Consider the following 20,052-nt stretch of genomic DNA (forward strand, 5'->3'; position numbering starts at 1 on the left):
ATTTTCATGGATGAGAAAGCTAGAGTGGATTGACGTGATAAGAGGCTGCAAGAGTCTATCAAGGGCGAGAGAGATCCATAGGCAAATTTCGAGCAGCCAAGGAGGGGCCAGGCACTTTAGCAAAGATCCAACTTTTCTCTCTAATCTCCTCATCCAGATGTATGGCAAATGCGATGGCGTGGGCGATGCGCTGGCTGTTTTCCAGGCCCTTTCTCAAAAAAACACTCACACTTGGAATTTGATGCTCCAGGCGTGTCTCGTCAACAGTGCTCTCGAGCAAGCCAAGGAAATCTTTGGAGCTATGCCGGATCCAGATGCGTTGTCTGGAGAAGCGATGGTGAAAGCATTGATTCGAAAAGAGCAGCCGCTGGAAGCAAAGAGATGTTTCGAGCGTCTGGGTCAGCGAGACGAATCTCTCTGGGCACTGGTTTTTGCAGCACTTGCCCAAAAGTGGTATCTTCTTGCGGCCGAGGAGGTCTTTGTTAGAACACCTCTTGTAAACGATCTGACCTGGGGAAACATGATAAACATGTATGGAAGAAATGGAAATCTAGGCGAAGCTAAACATTTGTTTGTCTCCATGCCGGAAAAAAACCTTGTAGTGTGGAGTTCCTTGATCACTGCTTATGCCCAATACGGGCATTTTGTCAAGTCGATAGAGATGTTTAAAAGAGTCCCGGCTTTGGATCTTGTGTTGTGTTCGGTGATGTTGCGAGGCTTTGGAGAAAACGGAAATGTTGAAGAAGCAAAACTCTTGTTTGATTCCATGCCAGAACGAAACCAAGTGTCTTGGTGTGCTATGATCACAGCGGCTTCGCGAAGTGGGAGCATTGAAGAGGCCAGAGAAGTGTTCGACAGAATCCCAGAGTGTGATCTCGTTGGATGGAACGGGATCTTAGCAGCGTACTCCATGCGAGGAGAGGCCGAGGTGGTAAAGACGCTGTTCGATCGAATGCCCGAGAGAGACGAGATCTCCTGGAACACACTTTCAGCTGGGCTCTTCGAGAGCTCCAAGACGAGCCTGGAGGTGGTGAGAGAAACGTTTCGGAGAGTTCCAAAGCATAGCTTGGGATGCTGCACAGTGGCGATCACCGCCAGCGGCGACGCAAGAGAAGCAAAGCTGGTGTTTGATTGCATGAGGCATCGCGACGTTGTGTCATGGACGTCGCTCTTCAAAGCCCACTTCCAAGGTGGCGAGCTCCAAGAAGCCAAAGAAGTCTTCGAGAGAATGCCTGTGTATGACTTGGTTTCCTGGAACGCGATGCTCACAGGATTCTCGCAGAGTGGCCGCATGGACGACGCAAGGCTGGTTTTCTCCGAGCTCCCGGAGAAGAACTTAGTATCCATGACGACGATGCTGGCAGGATTTGCAAAGAGCGGCCAGCTTGCCACGGCGAAGAGCGTGTTTGACGAGATGCCGGACATGAACGTCCCGACTTGGAACTCGATGATCGCAGGCTACGCTCAAAACGGGCACTTTCGCGAGTCGATGGAGACGTTCCAGTTGATGCAGCTGGAAGGTTTCAGGCCCGACGATGGCACGTACAGCAGCGTGATCCTGGCAGGAAACCACGCAGGAACTCTTTCGGTGGCTCGATCCCGGTTTGTGTCGATGGTGGACGACTATGGCTTAGTTCCGAAGAAGGAACACTACAGTTCAATGGTGGACGTGTTGAGCCGAGCCGGACACTTGACAGAAGCGGAGGATCTGATCGTAAGCATGCCTTTTGTTGCTGATGATCGAGACTGGAGGACTTTACTCGGCGCTTGCAAAGATCTGAATGATTCGGAGCAAGGAGGCCGCGCTGCAAAGTTTGCGCTTGAGTTGGAGCCTGAAAGCTCTGCATCATATGTGGTGTTGGCAAATTTGTGCAAGTTAGAAGCATAGATCTCAGCGAAAACCATTACCATTAATTCAAACTTTCCTCGAGCTCCACATGTATATCGAAAACCTTGTCATCGCGCTGGACTTTAAGAACGACTTGATCTCCAATCTCATGATCGTCCAGAGCTTTTGCTAGTTCCGCTGGGTTTTTAATCTGAGGAAGCCATGTTGGATGAAATGTCTATACTCCAATCAAGACAGGATTTCCTTACAGAAAGATTGTCGACTGCAAGAATGACATCTCCAAGCAGAATGTTTCCCGCAATTCCACGCCGCGTTGCCACTAAACCAGCCTTGGCAGCAGTGCTCGAAGGTAAAACCTGAAATTTTGATATGTTTCGAAAAGTATGAAGAAGAAAGAGATCACGTACCGAAAGAACTAGTGAGCCTTTCTTGACGTTAAGCTGTTTTGCAACAATGTCTGGTGCGACTTGAATTTTCAAACCAGCATGCATGATCTGACATAAAATACAAGTTAGAGAAACTTAAGGAGGCCAAAAAATCAACCTTTCCATATTTGATCAGCTGAGGCACCACTCTTGACACTGCATCCACTGGAATAGCGAAACCAATTCCCGCGGACGTACCTAAGTGGTAAGAAATCATATCAAGAACAACCAAAAAAATCATCCATGAGTTTACCTGTTCGAGTGAAAATTGCAGCATTGATTCCGATCAGCTTTCCATCAGAGTTTAATAACGGACCACCACTGCTCACAAAAATGATCAGAGTAGAAAAAAAAGAGAAAAAAAGCTCACCTATTTCCTGGATTGATGGCAGCATCGGTTTGGATGCCTCCACCAATTATCACTCCGGTTTGGCTGTTGATGTCTCGATTCAAACCACTTACAACCCCCACCGTGAGTGTGTGATCAAATCCAAATGGATTCCCTATGGCCAGGCAGCGCTGGCCAACTTTTAAGTTCGAGGATTTTCCCACAGAGATTGGATGGAGAAGTGCTTCAGGAGCATCAATCTGTAAAAAGAAAGACGTGGTAAATTCTCTGCCGAAAAGAACAATCGATGAAACATCATATACTTTGAGAACAGCAAGATCTTTGGTCTTGTCTGCGCCAACCAAAGTCGCTTGGAAAGTCTTTTGAACCCTGGAAGACGGAAAAGCATCCAGTAAGTCGTCAATGGCGAAACCAAAAACAAGCCATACCCGTCCTCCACAAGAAGTGAAACTCGAGCCACAGGTTTTTTCTTTCCGAGGCCTTTGGACAAGGCGCTACCAATAACTGTAACACCAATCTTAGGCGAAAAACAAAGGAAACAAGAACTAGAACTGACCGTGATAGTTTGTGACAATGTGACCATCTTTGTCCCACACAATTCCTGTTCCATTACCTTCTGGAACCTAGCAAGAAGCAAGAAACTCTTTTCAGCGGCTGTGATCTCAGTTGCATCAAACATTTACCTCCACTGATCCAGTCAAGTTGAGCTCCGGTTTAAGTGTGGTGTCGAAAACATTAACCACGGAGAATGTGTTGTTTTCAAAGAGTTTGGCAATCCGTTCCTACAGCCTGCCAACACAACTCCATCAATCTATCCAAAAACGAAGCAAAGAAAGAAGCTTTTCTCCTTTTATGTGCTCACCTCACTGGGTGGAAGATCGCCGCGAGGAGCTACAGGTGGAGTAACGTCCTCCAGTGTGACAGTGGAATCTCCCAAAGCAAGTGCTATAAAACAAATATCAAAGCTGGAAAAGAAAAAAAACCTTGCACCAGAGAACGAAAAAAACAGGTAGAAAATTTGTCGGAAAGAAAATCCATGCACGCAAGAGCATAGAAACGAAATCGATGCAGGCAAGAGCAAAGAACGAGAAAAATCAATGAGGATTTCATACCTGGGAGTGTAGGCAGGGAGAATCCAAAGATGAGCATTCCAGCCCCAACAGCGCGCCTGGAATTCACAGCCCTGGCACTGCAAGAAACAAAGATTGCGTGAGCATTCCATTCGCAATCTCGCTACTCACTGGCAATGCGAGGCATTCTCGCAGGCCGCGCGCGCCGCCAAAGCCCTCATCTAGTCTAGCTAAGATATTTCACCTTTAGGATATTCATGAATATACCTAATAGGTCAATTTGATTCCCGCCATACTTTTTAGATTAGGGCAAGCTAGGGTTTCTGTAGATGGAGCGCAGGGGAAGGCGCTCGCCGGATCGCGAGCGCGGCGAGAGAGGGGACAGGCACGGCAGGCGCTACGAGGGCGAAGGATTTGGCAGCGACCGCAGAGAGAGGCGCTATGATTCTGGCGACGATTTCGATCGCGGGGACAGGAGGTTTTTCCAGCGTGAGGAAGGTAGAGATTTCCGGCGTGAGAATGTAGGGAGAAGAGGGGATGGAGCAGCAGCAGCAAGTCAGGAGCTTCCGGAGCTCTACTCGATTTGTAGGGGACGAGTTCACTCGGTGAAACCCTTTGGTTTGTTTGTTCGTTTAGAAGGCTATCGAGCTCACGGGCTCGTCCATCTTTCGCAAGTGAGCAATCACGAGGTCACGCAGCGGGAAGACTCGGACGAGGTGAAAATGCAAGCTTTGGCAGCGATTGCCGGGCAAGGAGAGGAGATATGGGTGAAGATTATCGCCGTGAGACGAGAGGAAGATGGAAGTGTGAAGATCGGTTGCTCGATGAAGCTTGTTGGGCAGACCGATGGAAGAGACTTGGATCCAAACAATCTCCAGGCCGAGCTCAACGAATCAAGGCCATCTCGTCCTGCTCGTTCCAAAGTGAGATTTTTATCTTTTCTCTTCGTAGTTCTGATGTATTTGGAGTGTGCCAGGTTACTCTTGATGCTGTTTACAACGTTTCTTGCTCGCGGTGCGGCGGTCACGGCCACTTGAAATCCGAATGCTACGCCACCGGTGACAAAACTTACGAGCTTCTTCCAGAGGAAGCTCTGGAGGATCCAGTGCCACAGCCATCGACAGTACTTGCGGAAGAAACTCTAGACAAGGAGAAGAACAGGCACAGCGCATCCAAGTCGAGCAAGAAACGAAGCCATCTCCCAGACAGCGTTACTACGGTGGAAGAAGCCAAAGCTCTCATCGCGAGCCTCAAGGACGAGAAGAAGAAAAAGAAGGAGAAAAGAGAAAGCAAGCGCCACCATAGCAAGCATCACAAGAAGAGGAGGAAAGAGGAGGAATCAGCGCACTAAGGCAAGCGGTGGTGTGGAATATCCGCGTCTTTATGGCACTCGCAGTGCTGACGCGATGCGACGGTGACCGTCAGATCTCAAACTCTTTCTTCGCGGGGAGAGAGCTATTTAGTGGGCGATGGCGCTCGAGCAAAGGAACGAGGCAGCGATGCAACGGAAGAAATTGGAGCAGCAAGAGCAGCACTCAATTGAGCTCCTCGATGGGCAGAATTGCCACCCGGCAATCGCCATTCCCCGGCAGGCCGCCTGCGACACGCTCCAGTCGATCATCCAGGCGCATTTCGAGAAGACGCTGGAGAAGAAGCGCGCGGTGGACGCGCAGAAGAAGGAGCTGTGGCGGATGTTTGGCATCTTCTTCGTGTTCCTGGCGATCCTCTTCGACGGCGTGGCGCGGTCCTCGGTGATCCAGTGCCGCCACTGCTGGGCTCCAATTGGGATTTGCTTGCTCGCCACCGCCATCTTCTACGTGGGGATGGCGCAGACGCTCAAGTGTATCAACGCGTTCAAGTACCAGCGGAGGTGCCACAAGCTCACCATGGGCGTCGCGACGGACAAGCTCCGGAGGATCACATCGAGCTCCATGGACTTGATCCGCGAGGAGGAGGTGGAGGTGAGGTACCAGGAGCCGGACGATGACTACATTGGCAAATTCAAGAGGAAATGGATCATGTTCACGGTGTTCTTGGCTCTCACTCTGGCTCTGCTCGTCTCGTCCTTTGCACAGATCCTATGCTTGTAACTAGAAGTCTTCTTTTCTCTTCTCACTGATCACTCATTCATGTAAGAGACAAACCACTGTACGCAAGAATTATGTCCAAGAAAAGAGGTTGAAATTCCACCATTGCTCAGTCAAAAAGGAGGAAAAACATTGTAAAATGGCTGTGATGCCAACTTCAGTGTTGGTGGCTGGGACCTCCAGCTCGAATCTTAATCTCCATGCCACGATTGACTCCTCCTAGCTAGGAAAAAATTCTTAGAAAAAGTTTCCTCCAAACTTAAGTTGCTGTAGCAAGCTTGTCTTCTTCTTCGTCTTCCTCCTCTCCTTTTCTTTGTTTATTTGAGCTTTGTCGATGGTATGGACGTGTCTGGCTTCTTTGGCTCGTTTTTCAAGTCGAGCAGACCTTGTTCCTTCAACTTTGGGTCGAATCTCAGTGTCTCTTTGCAGTTTCTACTGTCGAAGCTCGCCACCAGAGACTTTTCGATCCGCCTGGCTACGTTTTTGAGAACCTTGGCTTTGGGAGGTCCCTGGCCTGCTTCTTCGTGGAGTTTGATCTCCTCGTCTACAGTCGATCAATCGATAGATCGAGAAAAACATGAATCCTGGCATAGAAAAAAGTTATTACCTGTCATTAGAGGCTTGCAATCCAGTGGATTCTCCCAGATGTTTTGCTGCTCGCTATCGGTGTTTCCGGGTGGAGGAACTGGACTTTCGGCCATCCACTTGTTCCTGGTGAGCTCCAAAATGGACCGGCTTGGCTTGGTTACGTGATAGACTTTGACAAAATAGCACTTTTGTGGAACTCGAGCAAAGTGTAGCCTCATGCTCGGATGGATCTGCCGTAAAGTTTGATGATCTCTTGCGTTGGAACTCAAAGAAAAGGAGGAACCTACAAACCTGCCTTGAGATTCCAATGTAGTTTATGACCTTGTTCTCGTCGAAAACAGCGTAGACACTGGCTTTTGCATCAGCTTGGCTACAATCGAGAATCATCCCGTCTTCCGTGAGATACGGAAGAAATTCCAAGTCCTCCAGAGAAACGAGTTCTTTAGATGATGCTAGCTCACGTCCCTGCGTTTGTAGTTGCCGTCTCTTATACTCTTCTTGAGCCTGCATTGCATTGTTACGCATCCAAACTTTCCAAGGAAATGGAAGAGCTAGAAAGAGAAAAATACCTGTAGAGTTTCTCTCTTGATTCTTTCTATGTTCTCCTCTGCGGCAGCCACCTTTTGCTTCCACTTGGGCTCTGGAAATGGCAATGCCGGTTGAATCAAAGATAAAATTCCTAGAATTCTCACGCAAAGAAGTACCTGCCATGGACGCCATGGCAATGGGCGCGTTAGAGCTGCGATCCCCATCGTTGGGTCAGACGAGCGTAATGGCATGAAAAAAAAAACAGCAATCGAACCGGAGCGAGGGCGAGAGTGAGCCGAGCGCCATAGCAGCTATCGCCTTCGTCGCCATAGTCTATCCAAGGAGAAAAAAAATTACAAAACAAATCTCGTCGCCTGAGAGATTCGAACTCTCGCGGGGAAACCCCATGTACTTAGCAGGCACACGCCTTAACCACTCGGCCAAAGCGACAGATGATGAAAGTATTCCTATTTTAGTCTTCTCGTACTTTCACAACAATTAAAATTGATGATAAAAATAAAATTTTCAGCTTTTACAAGCTTCTCTGGAGTCTTTGCATTTTACTCATACTTCAAGCAAAACTGACTTTGGCACGGAATGGACACTTGAGATGAGAAAGCTGCTGCAATTACATCATCCCCCTCCGGAGCAAATTCCTGGTAAGAGAAAACTGAAGATTTTCATAAACATTACCACGCTGCAAGTTTCTCGCAGACTATGGAGAATTTCAACCGAGGCCTCGTCCCTGTTGCATCCCATAAAGGATGAAGATTTTGAGAAATATGAATCACGAACTGGCCATGCTGCACAAAAGATGTTTCTTTCTCGTTTGATAGGTTTCTTGTTCTGTTTTAAGTGCACAAACACAATCTCATCACCCACCAGATGGATCTCCGAGACGAACCCGAACTCCCATTGTGTCCATGTGTATTGTACTGAAAGATTTCTGGCAACCATGCATCGCATTGCCTTGGCCCATCACAACAGGGATCAGAAAGAAATGGTTATAGAATTGAATTGGCTTCAATTTTCAATTTACCTGATAAAATCCAGCACAGTTTCTTGCGATATTTTTGGAAGATCATGGCGATATCCTTCGTGAAGGATGTGAGTAAAAGATCACCCGTCGCGAAGGTTTTCGTGGATATGCTAGTAGAAGATCATCAACTTACCTTTCAGTTACAATAACCGATCTTAGCTCAGTTGGTAGAGCGGAGGACTGTAGTGTCTCTCAGACATCCTTAGGTCGCTGGTGGCAGATCGGAACCTTGTCACTCTTACGGGTAAGGGAAGCACTATCGATCTTGCAATGCTTTGAATTTGTGGATCCCAGAAAAGGAAATCACTTCCCCCACTAATGGTGTTGATCCATCTCTTTGAGCTTCAAGAGCCATCTCCGCCCACCATCGCCAGCTCTGACAGTAATCAGCCGGTCCAGCGATGGAACCAGCTTCTCCATGTTGAAACTCCGGTTGGCCACCTTTTTGTACCCCATGATCTCCACGAACTTGTCAATCAGCTGCTCCGTCACAGCCTCCTCGTCCACTCCATCCGGCGATCCCAGCTCCTTGGCCAGCGAGGTCGCCTCCTTCCCCGCGAGGCCACAGCACGGGACAATGTGCGAGAAGTAGCCCAGGTCCGGCTTGGCATTGAACGCCAATCCATGCGTCGTGACCCCGCCCGTCAGCCGCAATCCAATCGCTCCAATCTGCCGCTGCCGCTCGATCCAGCATCCAGCCTCGAATGGCACCCTCACCTCGGCATCGATTCCATGGCTCTTGGCCACGCCCAGCATCACGTCCTCGAGCACCTCCAGGAAATTGCGAAGACCCATCTCGATTGCGCGGAGGGAGACGATCGGGTAGAGCACGGGCTGGCCTGGGAGATGCATTGTCACCTCGCCGCGGCGGTCCGTGTGGTAGATCTCGATGCCCAGCCGGCGGAGCTCCGAGTGGGGGGTGAGGATGGCGTGGGAGAGCCTGTGGCGGCCTAGGGTTATGGCGGGCGGGTGCTGCACGGAGATGAGGACGTCGTCGTGGCCGAGAATGCGGTCCTCCATCACGTAGCGCTGCAGCGCCAGGGCGCGATCGTAGCGCAGCATTCCCACGCGCCATACCTGGAGCTTGCCGGGGCTCTTCCTGGGCATGGCCTCTCAGGAGCCCTAAACGGATATGCCGCTGGAATCATTTCAAATTTCCCGCTTTAGTGGTTAATATATAAGCCCTAAACCTTAAACCCTACCACAGTGGATTTTCTAGGGTTCTTGCGCCATGGCAATTCGTTTCGATTCCCTGCCCCTGAGCGATCGCACACTGGCGGCTCTCAAGGAATGCAATTTCACTCACATGACCGAGGTAAATGCTCGAAAGCGCGATCTCTCTCTCCCTTGGTTTTTGTTTCGTAGATCCAAGCGCGATCCATTCCAAGGCTGTTGGCGGGGTCGGATGTGCTGGGAGCATCTCGCACTGGCACTGGAAAGACTCTAGCCTTCTTGGTACCGGCATTGGAGCTTCTCAACCGGGTGCAAATCAAGCCAAGGAATGGGACCGTGGTTCTTATCATCTCCCCTACAAGGGAACTGGCAAGCCAGGTTTATTTCTTTTATTGTTCCTTTTCTTGCTGGTCTATTGCTTCGATTGACACTCTTATCTATGATCGATCGGCAGATCCACGGAGTTGCATCCAAACTTATGTCAGCGCACAGCCAGACGCATATGGTTATCACTGGAGGCTTGAACCGTAAAGTCGAAGCTGTGAAGCTCAAGGCTGGAGTGAACCTTTTGGTTGCTACTCCTGGCAGGCTCCTGGATCATCTCAGGAGCACTGCCGGATGGATCTATCACAACTTGAAGGTGTTGTTCTATGTCTGGTTTGTTTTTCCATTCTACCCTGACCTTCTTTTCCAGTACTTGGTGATCGATGAAGCGGACCGGTTGCTTGACATCGGGTTTGAAGAGGACATGAATCAAATTCTTCGTTTCTTTCAGGCATTCTTTTCTCTATCTAAATCATGATCGCGACGAGTCTAAGGCTCCCTGCCTACTGCAGAATACAAAGCGACAGACTGTGCTCTTTTCTGCGACTCTATCAGAGAAGGCGAGCCTTGGTCTTTTTTTCTTGGGTTTCTCACTGACACTCTCCCAATACCCAGGTAAAACAGCTTGCGAACTTGTCGCTGAAGGATCCAACGTACATCGGGGTGGAGTCCATTGAGCAATCGACTGTACAAGGTTTGGAGCAAGGCTACTGGGTGGTGCCACTCGAGAAGCGGCTCTTACTTCTCATCTCATCCCTGTACAGAAGTAAGAAAAAGAAGGTGAGGAAGTCGAGCTGATTAGTTCAACTGATGAGTTCTTCTACTTCTACATCACCTTTTTTCTTGTGCAGGTGATGGTCTTCTTCTCCTCGTGTAACTCAGTCAAGTTCCACTTCGAACTGTTTTGCCACATTGGCTTGGAGTGCCTGAGCATCCACGGGAAGCAGAAGCAATCGACGAGGACTTCTGCCTTCACGGAGTTTTGTGCCGCGGAAAATGGCCTCCTTCTTTGTACTGATGTTGCAGCCCGTGGCCTGGACATTCCTGCCGTTGTAAGTATTCTTTGCAAGATGTATGATGGTAGTAATTACCACAGAGTTGCAGGACTGGATTATCCAGTATGATCCTCCTCCTGATCCGAAGGTCGGTTTCTTCCTGATTTTCTTGTTTGTAACATGCTGATCTTTCAGGAGTATATCCACCGAGTTGGCCGGACTGCTCGGGGAGAGGGTGCCCGTGGCCGAGCTTTATTGTTTCTGCTGCCTCAGGAGCTCCTGTTTACTTCTGACCTTAAGGTATATGTCTTTTGCTTTTCAATGTTTTCTTACTCCATTTCCTTAGCGTTCTAGAGTCCCCATAAAGCTGTGGCCAAGCTCGAAGCCGCTGAACATTCAAACCTTCCTTGTATGTATGCACTCTCACGTCGTTTCTTCCTTTTCTAAGTATCTCTCTTTCGTTTTGTGTGGCAGGAAACTCAGATACTCAAGATCCAAGGCATGCAGCGCTTGGCAGCGGACGCCTTCAAGTCTTACCTGCGCTCGTATCAGGCGCACACGGCCGCCTTTGACATCCACAAGCTAGACTTGCAGGTTAAGTTTTTCCTTTTTTGTTTGTGCCGGTTAGCGAAGTGTTGCTGCCTCGCAGGCTCTTGCAGCATCGTTTTGCCTCAAGTCGATCCCGCCCAGCTGCACCAGCATTCACAGCAACGCAGCCAAGCACAGAAAGAAGAGAAAGGGAGCAGGGCATGCGTTTAGTGCTGAAGACCCTTACGGGAAACGGAGTAAACAAGGGTAAACGATGTAGAAACTTTAGAATGACAACAATGTCAATGAGAAGTGGACATTGGCAGTCAAATCTATGCTTACTAATCTCAAACTCATCTAAAACAGAAGCTCTAGCGCGTCGCTGGAATGCCCACACCGGGCATACGACGCTAGCATGGAATTCCAAGCGGCTTCCGCGGATGAATGATCGCCTTGAGCAAAAAAGATTTCTTCCGCGCGATCCACCTGGTTGAATCTGCCATGAGCCACATACACGAGAATATCCATCGCGAACCTGGATTGATTCTTGGGTCCAAACACGCAATTCCGGCTCTGCTTCTTCTGGATGATGCTGATTGCCACCAACCTTCATACCAGCACCTGGGAAGTTTCGTTCGAGAAGCCTCTGATGGTACACATAATAGTTTGAACATAGCTTAAGAAAACATTTGACGCGGCTCTAGAGGCCTGGACAAAAAACAATGGGAGCTCCTGTGTTTGCACCGACCGGAGCGGAAGAAAACTCCAATGATGGAGGTAATTCTCTCGATGTTGCGGTTGCAGCTCAAGACGAGGATGGATCGCAATGCAAGGATGAGGGAGAGCAAGAAGATGGACTGCAATGCAACGATGCGGGAGAAGAAGATGGATTGCGATGCAACGAGACACTTCAAGATCACGAAGATGACGACGACGTGCTTCGAGAGCTCCTCCTCGATGCTGGCTTTGAGTACGGGTCTGGATCTGCCGATCATCTCAAGGCGCAAGATCAGGAAGTGTCCGAGGTCGACATATGAATGATCTGTAATTTTTCTTCATTGCATCCAACGATCCCCTTTGAGGCGATGACGATGATGGATAATCTCGTGCATGTACATAACTTATAGCACTGAAAAATCATGTGTCACGAGGATTCATCTTGCTCTTGCTGTACAGAAAACAACTGCTAATGTATACACTATAATATATGACATGTTGTGGAGTGATCCTCAAAGCGACTGCATGGAGGTTTCGTCCAAGCTTTTTCAGCTCTCAAACTATTAATTCTTCAGGTAGAGTGGGCTGTGCACAAGGCAAATAAATATAGGAAGAACCTTTCAGTCAAAACGGTGGAGAAGATGACAAATTTCAAGGATTTGGATGCTGCTGTATGTGAAATCTCGAGGGGGGAACCTTTGCACTCTTGCTCTGTTGTCTCTTTGCATCGGACTAGTGATAGCCTTTCCTCTGTTCTTCCAGTTTTTCGTAAATGTAAATCTTGTGCAAACATGCTCCAGCAATTCACGAAGCTCTTTCCCAATTTTAAAGGAAGAGATTGTGGTAGCTGAAGTAGCATCGCTTTGACTGGATTGTAACTCAAAGTCTTTCCTCACTGCTGGAATTCTATCTTTCTTTGTTTTTACCCAGCGTGCATATTCTATATATATTCATCTTCAACTTGTGCATGGGGATTCAACTCCTACGAAAATGTCGCATTCCTGGATCATCCTGGCAAGCTAAAAAGTTTGTCTAGACGATATTGTGGATCAGTTTCTTACTCTTCAAAGTCCTGTTTTGACTCCACTCTTTTGTCCCATACGCCGCCAAAGAGACAAAATCATTTTCCGCAATCACAATGCTGGTCGTACAAAAAAATTTAACCTCAAGAGACTGGAGCTCAAGTCCCTGGAATTGGGAAATCTTTTTCTTATCACATTTCAAATGCAACAGAATAGTATTGTTTAAAAAGAAACGCGTAGAAGAAATCTTTTGTACGAAAAGCTTGCTACGTAGGCACACATCACTCTCTCTCAATTTGACCAATTCTTCGTGTGGTGTCTCACTATGTATGGATTTCAAACACAGAACAAAGAATATTCTCGGCCAAAGAGATCTGTAAGCTGTCAAATGGCCACTGGAGAAGAGGTGATCTTAAGGCAAATCATAAGTTAAAGAAGAATTGGGCATGCACAAGCAATCCCCAGAGGGGCCTGGACTCGAATGGGAGCTCCTCTTTTTAACGGTGAAGCATCACCCGAAGCGGCGATTGATGGAGGTAAGTTCTCTCGACGGCGCTATTGATTTTTAGATGAATGGTAATACTGCAGCTCAAGAGGAGGATGGATTACAATGCCCTCAAGACGAGGATGGATTGCAATGCAACGAGACGCTTCCAGATTACAAAGATGATGATGATGAAAAACTTCGGGACCTCCTCCTTGACGCTGGCTTTGAGTGGAGCTCTGGATCTGGCGACCATCTCAAGGCGCAGGAGGAAGTGTCCGAGTAAGAGAATGGATCATCCGCCATCTTCTCATTGCGTCCAGCGATCAGGATGAGGAGAAAAGGCAAGGACGATGCCATGTAGTGCGTGTACACGACTTAACTACACTGAAATAACAAGCCTCTGATCAAACAGCTTCTACATGCATATAAGTGATAACACTATTTGCTCGAGGCCAGTTTGTCCGCTTTTCGATCAGATTACAGGATGCTGATGATGAATTCGGAGGCTTCTTGCAGGCGGCATATTCAATGGCTCTGTTTTTCTTGCTTCATCGATGGATTTGCATGCTCGGCCGCATTGTTTACAATTGATTCTAAAAAACATGTGATTGACTTGTTCATGCGGACTGCCGTCTCTTTTGGATCGGCCTGTGTTCTTCCCCGTTTATTTTCGTCCTATCAGGAGAATCAGATTGCGAGTCACTGATATATGACTCCATCGTCACTGCTGCCACATAATCTAGTTTTGATACGAGCAATCTCTCTCACATACACCATTTTCACAAGGAAATTCATAATGAATCAATTGTGTGGATGAGCTTGAATAATTAGCTTGCTGTCCAGGCTTCAAGTCATGCTTTTTCTTTGACGCTCTTGTTAGCTTGTCCGATATGCCGCCCAAACTTCCCTCTGGTCGTATCTGCATGAAGCATATCCATGGCAAACTGGAGCCCAGGTCCCTGGAATTTGGAAGTCCCATTCTCATCACGACCAGACAAATTCGCCAAGTGCCTAGATAGACAAATAGATAGCTATACTAGTCTGAATTTCACAATGGAAATAAAAGTTGATAGATAAGTGGACTCAGAGAGTGATCTCTAACGAGAACTTTGAAGAAAAATGGAAAAACTGTCAACTTCCTAGACTTAGGTGGCAAGTAAGATTCTTTGTATGTAGTTGAAAGTTCTTTGAGAATGTGAAGGTTTAAGAAACTTCATTAACTTCAATCTGCAAAGGAGCCTTGAGCTCATTATATCAACTAGAAATCCAAACTCTCGACAACTTTAGCCCCGTCCTTGCTGAGCTTATGAACCGAATAGCCAGCTCGCAGATTTCCATGCTTGCGGAATCCCAGCACCATGCTCGCACCAATAGCTTCGGTCTTGCTCTCGTCATCCGTGACAGCCACAGCGGTCGGACCGGCACCACTGATCGTGCACCCGTAAGCTCCCTGTTTCATGGACTGGATCTTCACGGCCGCCATCCCCGGTATCATAGGACTCCTCGCAGGCTCCACAATGGTGTCGGACGCGAGAGCTTCGCCGAGGAGAGTAGCGCTTCCACCCAGGATAGCCGCAACCAGCGCCGCCGCCTGGCTGCAATTGGCAGTGTGCCTCTTGAGCTCGATCATTTGAGGCACCGCCTTTCGCATCTCCTTTGTTGGAGCCTCAAACTCTGGAATGGCCAGGACGAAGAAGAGCTGCTTGCCGCTAGGAAAGACGAGAGGGATGAGATGGAGTGGAGCGTAGCTTCTGACGAGAACGACTGTGCTCAAGGCAAACAAATATAGGAAGAACCTTTCACTCAAAAAGAAATCTTGGAGAAGATGACGATTTCAAGGAATTGGATGCTGCTGTACGTGATGAATCCTAAATCTCGAGGGGGGAATCTTTGCACTGCCACGGTCTCGTTGGATCGGACTGGTGGTATTCTTTCCTCTGTTCTTCCAGTTTTTCGTAAATTTAAGTCTTGTACTCCAGCAAATCTTTCCCAATTTCAAAGGAAGAGATTGTGTAGTAACATCGCTTTGACCTTCTGAATTCGTCACTGCTGATGTGCCGCATTGACTGGATTGTAGCTCAAAGCCTTTTCCCACTGCTGGAATTCCATTTTTCTTTTTGCACAGCGTTCAATCTAGATTCGGGCATATATATTCATCTTCAACTTGTACATGGGACGAAAATGTCGCACTCCTGGATCATCCTGGGCAAGCTAAAAAGTTTGTCTAGACGATCTTGTGGATCAGTTTCTTACGCTGGTCGTGAATCCACGATGCAAAAAGTTTTTAACATCAAGAAATTGGAGCTCAAGTCCCATTGGGAAGTCTTTTTCTTATCACATTTCAAAAGTAATAGAACAGTATTGTTGAAACCAAAATGCGTAGAAGAAATCAAAAAGTGATCTTTGTACGAAAAGATTGCTCCATAGGACCGTGAATTTCATACCATTAAGTTTTCACAATGAGTGAAATTGAAGATTTCTCTAGTGAGAGGTCGATGCATGGAGAATTTGTTTCTTTGGATGTGGATTAAAATGGTTATATTTTGCTTCAACTGTTCGAGATTGACCATCTCTCTCTCCTGCTCTCTCTGGATTGACCAGCGCCTTGCTGCGGGCGACGCGGAGGAAGCTCCGGTAGAGACTGAGGACCTGACGCTGGAGACGGAGCAGATGTAAAATATTGTTTCTTTTTTTTGTTTAAGTTTTCGCAAATAGTTTTCTTTTTGTGCAGATGCAAGCTATGAACTCTGATGTGACCAAGAAGGACATTCTCCCTCTCTCTCTCTGACCAATTCTTTGTGTGTGGATTAGGGACAAGAGTGTGGAGTTAAAACAGGACTTCGAAGAAGCTTCGATCAGTAGGCCTATCACCATGTATGAATTTCAACCACAGAACAAAGACACAGATCCTTTGTCTTTAGCTGAAGTAGAAGAATCTTCGGGTCAAACCTCATTCCGACCGGAGCCCACGGATGGACTTTGTAACATTTGATCTTAAGGCAAATCATAAGTTAAAGAAGAATTAGACATGCACAAGCAAGCCCCCGAGGGGCCTAGACTCCAATGGGAGCTCCTCTGTGTAACGGTGAAGCATCACCCGAAGCGGCGGTTGATGGAGGTAAGTTCTCTCGACGGCGCTATTGATTTTTAGATGAATGATAATACTGCAGCTCAAGAAGAGGATGGATTACAATGCCCTCAGGACGAGGATGGATTGCAATGCAACGAGACAGCTATAGCTGGAAACGGGCAAGAGGATGGATTGCTATGCAACGAGACGCTTCCAGATTACAAAGATGACGATGATGAAAAACTTTGGGACCTCCTCCTTGACGCTGGCTTTGAGTGCACCTCTGAATCTGGCGACCATCTCAAGGCGCAGGAGGAAGCGTCCGAGCAAGAGAATGGATCATCCGCATCTTCTCAATTGCGTCCAGCAATCAGTGAAGATCATGATGAGGAGAAAAGGCAAGGACGATGCCATGTAGTGTCTGTACATGACTTAACTACACTGAAATAACAAGCCTCTGATCAAACAGCATCTGGATGCATATAAGTGATAACACTATTTGCTCGAAGCCAGTTTGTCCGCTTTTCGATCAGGGATGCTGACGATGAATTCGGGGGCTTCTTGTAGGCGGCATATTCAATGGCTCTGTTTTTCTGGCTTCATCGTTAGAAGAGGATGGGTCTGCATGCTCGGCCGCATTGTTTACAATTGATAAAAAACATGTGATTGACTTGTTCATGCGGACTGCCGTCTCGTTTGGTGTTCTTCCCTGTTTATTTTCGTCCTATGTAATCTTCTCAAAATCTCAGGAGAATGAGATCTGGTATATGACTCCATCGTCACTGCTTTTGTCACTGCTGATACATAATTTAGTTTTGATGCGAGCAATGTCTCTAGGAAAAGCTGCTGGATTATGGGACTCTCTCTCACACACACATATAATATTCTCATTTTCACAAGGAAATTCATCCAAAAGTGTTTCTAGACCATGAACAAATGAATCAAGTGTGTGGATGAACTTAAATAATTTCTTGAAGCCTGCGTGTCCAGGCTTCAAGTCATGCTTTTTCTTCGACGCTCTTACCATCTTGTCCGATATGCCGCCCAAAACTTCCTTCTGGTGGTATTTGCATGAAGCATATCCATGGCAAACTGGAGCCCAGGTCCCTGGAATTTGGAAGTCCCATTCTCATCACGACCAGACAAATTCGCCAAGTGCCTAGACAAATAGATAGCTATACTAGTCTGAATTTCACAATGGAAATAAAAGTTGATAGATAAGTGGATCTCTAGCGAGAACTTTGAAGAAAAATGGAAAAACTGTCAACTTCCTAGACTTAGGTGGCAAGTAAGATTCTTTGTATGTAGTTGAAAGTTCTTTGAGAATGTGAAGGTTTAAGAAACTTCATTAACTTCAATCTGCAAAGGAGCCTTGAGCTCATTATATCAACTAGAAATCCAAACTCTCGACAACTTTAGCCCCGTCCTTGCTGAGCTTATGAACCGAATAGCCAGCTCGCAGATTTCCATGCTCGCGGAATCCCAGCACCATGCTCGCACCAATAGCTTCGGTCTTGCTCTCGTCATCCGTGACAGCCACAGCGGTCGGACCGGCACCACTGATCGTGCACCCGTAAGCTCCCTGTTTCATGGACTGGATCTTCACGGCCGCCATCCCCGGTATCATAGGACTCCTCGCAGGCTCCACAATGGTGTCGGACGCGAGAGCTTCGCCGAGGAGAGCAGCGTTTCCACCCAGGATAGCCGCAACCAGCGCCGCCGCCTGGCTGCAATTGGCGGTGTGCCTCTTGAGCTCGATCATCTGAGGCACCGCCTTTCGCATCTCCTTTGTTGGAGCCTCAAACTCTGGAATGGCCAGGACGAAGAAGAGCTGCTTGCCGCTGGGAAAGACGAGAGGGATGAGATGGAGTGGAGCGTAGCTTCTGACGAGAACGAAGCCTCCCATGAGCGAAGGCGCAATGTTGTCGGCGTGGTAGCCACTGACAACTGCCTCGGATTTGAGTCCGGCGTAAACGAGCTCCATCTTGGACAGCGGACTTCCAAACAGCGCGTTCACTGCTACCGCCGCCGCTGCTGCACTGGCGGCGCTCGATCCAAGCCCGCTTCCCAGAGGAAGGCCTTTGCTCAGCGATAGAGAGAGCCCGACCGACTTTATCCCGAGGAGCTCCATGGTGCTCTTGCCGGCGATTCCAGCACAGTTCTTCAGCGGCTCGTAGCTCAATCGCCCACTATCACCGGTGATGTTCTTGATACGGACTTTCCCCGGCTCTACACCCTCGTCAACCTCGGCCGTGACAAAGTCCCCGAGGCCTTGGACGGCACAGCCCAGAAAATCATAGCCGGGTCCGAGGTTGGCAACAGTGGCTGGAGCAAACGCCTTGGCCAGCTTCAAAACTGGACGAGGCTCGGCTGTGGTGAGCTGCTCGAGCGGAGAAAGAAGGTCCAAAGTTCCTGGAGACGATGCTAAAGTCGTAGAACACCTGACAAGCTTTACTCTCAACCTGATAAATCTCTTATGATCGCATTTGCTGGATAAGAATGAGCTCTCCCCATCGGGGATCCAGGAAGAATGGCGGACACGCGAAAGCTCCATTCTTTCCTTGGGCTTAACCCCTAGCAGCTAAAACCCCTGCTCCAAAACCCTAGAAGGATCTTCCATCGCTTCCAGCACTCGGCATTCCCTGGTAGTCAAGCTTGACACCCACCATGGAACTCACTGCCCTAAACTTCGCCCGGATTGCGTCGAGCTTCTCCTGGAGCTGCTCGTTCTGGTGATCCAGCACGGGGTAATCCCTCACGAGATCCCTCAGCTGCTGGATTCCCCGCGCGGCCCTCGCCGAAAAAGCCGATTCGTCCCTCTGAAGCAGCGAAATCCACAGCTGCGCGCAGCCACCGTAGAATCCCAGCTCCTCGCCCACCTGGAATCCTATCTTGAGCCCTACTTCGCGGCCCTCGATCTCCCCGGCGATCACTCCCTCCGCGAAACCCTCATCGAACCCAGCCTTGAGCTGCGCCTCATCCAACCCCACTGTCGTTGCAAAAATGTCGCTCTCTTCCATTGTGGATTAATGGATATTCCGAAGAACCCTAAAGGCTGCCACGTCAGAAATCGATACCCCTAAAATCTTAATTAACTTCTCAATTATTTATATTTTAATTTATTTTTATTTTTAATAATAACAAAGGTTTCAATGTGAGTGCATGGAATATGGAATGGGAATACAAAAATGTTTAGCCCAATTGTCTTTTGGGTAGATGATGTAGCAAAAAATTGTATTATATTATAAAATATATAAATTACACAAATGTGTTTAATTAAAGATGGTGATTGTGAGGCATTTTACTTCAACAATGCTATTGAAATGGCAAAATCATTCAGGGTAGAGTTGCCATTTGCAAAAGTGGTGAAAAACCCTTTATTCCCTAATTGTGTGACGAATTTTTTTTTTTTTTTATGTATACATAGTAAAATTTAGGTTAATATTATGTTTGTAGAATTTTAATTCCACATCAGCTTTATTCAATAGATGGTTTAATACATTTTTGTATGCGTGAATTAATGTAAAGCATAAAAATTTAAATTAATTAATTTCATTTGTTACAACATGTAAGATTTAACAAAATATTATTTGAATGGTAATTCTGTAAAGTTTATTATGTAAAATAGTTTTTAACATGATTTTTGTAGTATTTTACTTATTTTATAGAGGAATCTTTTATAGCCAAAGATAAAATATACATTCACACAAAACATCATTTAAAGTACCAGTGTCCTTTGTGATTGTAAAATGTTTTGGCTCATTTGCAAGAGGATTAAGTAGATCTTCCTCTTTTAAAGAC

At 47.4% G+C, this 20,052-nt stretch overlaps 10 protein-coding genes and 1 non-coding gene across 13 annotated transcripts; 4 read left to right on the top strand and 7 right to left on the bottom strand.

Annotated features, from left to right (window-relative positions):
• The first annotated feature begins 157 nt into the window (after positions 1-157).
• Positions 158-1,888, top strand: LOC112350973 (pentatricopeptide repeat-containing protein At4g02750-like). The gene has a single exon (XM_024688044.1). The coding sequence runs from the start codon at positions 158-160 to the stop codon at positions 1,886-1,888; it is 1,731 nt and encodes a 576-aa protein (XP_024543812.1).
• On the bottom strand, positions 1,727-3,929 carry LOC9654158 (protease Do-like 8, chloroplastic). Of its 2 annotated transcripts, XM_024688014.1 has the most exons (14): positions 3,865-3,929; positions 3,736-3,812; positions 3,486-3,568; positions 3,307-3,405; positions 3,180-3,246; positions 3,052-3,127; positions 2,926-2,992; positions 2,645-2,862; positions 2,528-2,595; positions 2,393-2,472; positions 2,257-2,343; positions 2,098-2,205; positions 1,909-2,039; positions 1,727-1,841 (listed from the first exon to the last, which is right to left on the bottom strand). In XM_024688014.1, exons 1-13 carry the CDS (start codon positions 3,912-3,914, stop codon positions 1,911-1,913), a joined length of 1,209 nt encoding a protein of 402 aa, XP_024543782.1. In that variant the 5' UTR covers positions 3,915-3,929; the 3' UTR covers positions 1,727-1,841; positions 1,909-1,910. The 2 variants fall into 2 exon arrangements, with proteins under 2 accessions (XP_024543782.1, XP_002983147.1); XM_002983101.2 differs by lacking the exon at positions 1,727-1,841 and having other exon boundaries at positions 1,890-2,039.
• Positions 3,930-4,012: 83 nt separating this feature from the next.
• Positions 4,013-5,071, top strand: LOC9654334 (nucleolar protein of 40 kDa). Its single transcript, XM_024688015.1, has 2 exons — positions 4,013-4,616; positions 4,670-5,071. Exons 1-2 carry the CDS (start codon positions 4,023-4,025, stop codon positions 5,042-5,044), a joined length of 969 nt encoding a protein of 322 aa, XP_024543783.1. The 5' UTR covers positions 4,013-4,022; the 3' UTR covers positions 5,045-5,071.
• Positions 5,072-5,140: 69 nt separating this feature from the next.
• On the top strand, positions 5,141-5,885 carry LOC9654159. Its single transcript, XM_002983003.2, has one exon. The coding sequence runs from the start codon at positions 5,163-5,165 to the stop codon at positions 5,781-5,783; it is 621 nt and encodes a 206-aa protein (XP_002983049.2). The 5' UTR covers positions 5,141-5,162; the 3' UTR covers positions 5,784-5,885.
• LOC112350950 lies at positions 5,868-7,338 on the bottom strand. Its single transcript, XM_024688016.1, has 6 exons — positions 7,171-7,338; positions 7,073-7,107; positions 6,938-7,008; positions 6,660-6,872; positions 6,388-6,598; positions 5,868-6,324 (listed from the first exon to the last, which is right to left on the bottom strand). The coding sequence occupies exons 1-6, from the start codon at positions 7,224-7,226 to the stop codon at positions 6,098-6,100; spliced, it is 813 nt and encodes a 270-aa protein (XP_024543784.1). The 5' UTR covers positions 7,227-7,338; the 3' UTR covers positions 5,868-6,097.
• On the bottom strand, positions 7,265-7,346 carry TRNAS-GCU. Its single transcript has one exon. It is a non-coding gene; the product is annotated as a tRNA-Ser (tRNA).
• A 20-nt stretch (positions 7,347-7,366) lies between these two features.
• On the bottom strand, positions 7,367-9,061 carry LOC9654160 (octanoyltransferase). Its single transcript, XM_002983102.2, has 2 exons — positions 7,936-9,061; positions 7,367-7,865 (listed from the first exon to the last, which is right to left on the bottom strand). Exon 1 carries the CDS (start codon positions 9,040-9,042, stop codon positions 8,251-8,253), a length of 792 nt encoding a protein of 263 aa, XP_002983148.1. The 5' UTR covers positions 9,043-9,061; the 3' UTR covers positions 7,367-7,865; positions 7,936-8,250.
• A 103-nt stretch (positions 9,062-9,164) lies between these two features.
• LOC9654335 (ATP-dependent RNA helicase has1) lies at positions 9,165-11,303 on the top strand. 2 transcript variants are annotated; one of them, XM_024688012.1, is made up of 12 exons: positions 9,165-9,250; positions 9,301-9,486; positions 9,563-9,748; positions 9,803-9,883; positions 9,945-9,992; positions 10,048-10,212; positions 10,284-10,484; positions 10,537-10,575; positions 10,623-10,727; positions 10,774-10,836; positions 10,902-11,021; positions 11,077-11,303. In XM_024688012.1, exons 1-12 carry the CDS (start codon positions 9,167-9,169, stop codon positions 11,224-11,226), a joined length of 1,428 nt encoding a protein of 475 aa, XP_024543780.1. In that variant the 5' UTR covers positions 9,165-9,166; the 3' UTR covers positions 11,227-11,303. The 2 variants fall into 2 exon arrangements, with proteins under 2 accessions (XP_024543780.1, XP_024543781.1); XM_024688013.1 differs by lacking the exon at positions 11,077-11,303 and having other exon boundaries at positions 10,774-10,840; positions 10,902-10,994.
• A 3,069-nt stretch (positions 11,304-14,372) lies between these two features.
• LOC9654161 (homoserine kinase) lies at positions 14,373-15,382 on the bottom strand. The gene is made up of 2 exons (XM_024688045.1): positions 15,352-15,382; positions 14,373-14,945 (listed from the first exon to the last, which is right to left on the bottom strand). Exons 1-2 carry the CDS (start codon positions 15,380-15,382, stop codon positions 14,440-14,442), a joined length of 537 nt encoding a protein of 178 aa, XP_024543813.1. The 3' UTR covers positions 14,373-14,439.
• Positions 15,383-17,574: 2,192 nt separating this feature from the next.
• LOC9654162 (homoserine kinase) lies at positions 17,575-18,829 on the bottom strand. The gene has a single exon (XM_002983104.2). It carries the CDS (start codon positions 18,803-18,805, stop codon positions 17,642-17,644), a length of 1,164 nt encoding a protein of 387 aa, XP_002983150.1. The 5' UTR covers positions 18,806-18,829; the 3' UTR covers positions 17,575-17,641.
• Positions 18,825-19,277, bottom strand: LOC9654337 (oral cancer-overexpressed protein 1 homolog). Its single transcript, XM_002983105.2, has one exon. The coding sequence runs from the start codon at positions 19,269-19,271 to the stop codon at positions 18,855-18,857; it is 417 nt and encodes a 138-aa protein (XP_002983151.1). The 5' UTR covers positions 19,272-19,277; the 3' UTR covers positions 18,825-18,854.
• Positions 19,278-20,052: the final 775 nt, after the last annotated feature.

The sequence above is a fragment of the Selaginella moellendorffii genome, unplaced genomic scaffold (genome assembly GCF_000143415.4).
Source record: "Selaginella moellendorffii unplaced genomic scaffold, v1.0 SELMOscaffold_56, whole genome shotgun sequence".
In the NCBI taxonomy this organism is placed as follows: domain Eukaryota; kingdom Viridiplantae; phylum Streptophyta; class Lycopodiopsida; order Selaginellales; family Selaginellaceae; genus Selaginella; species Selaginella moellendorffii.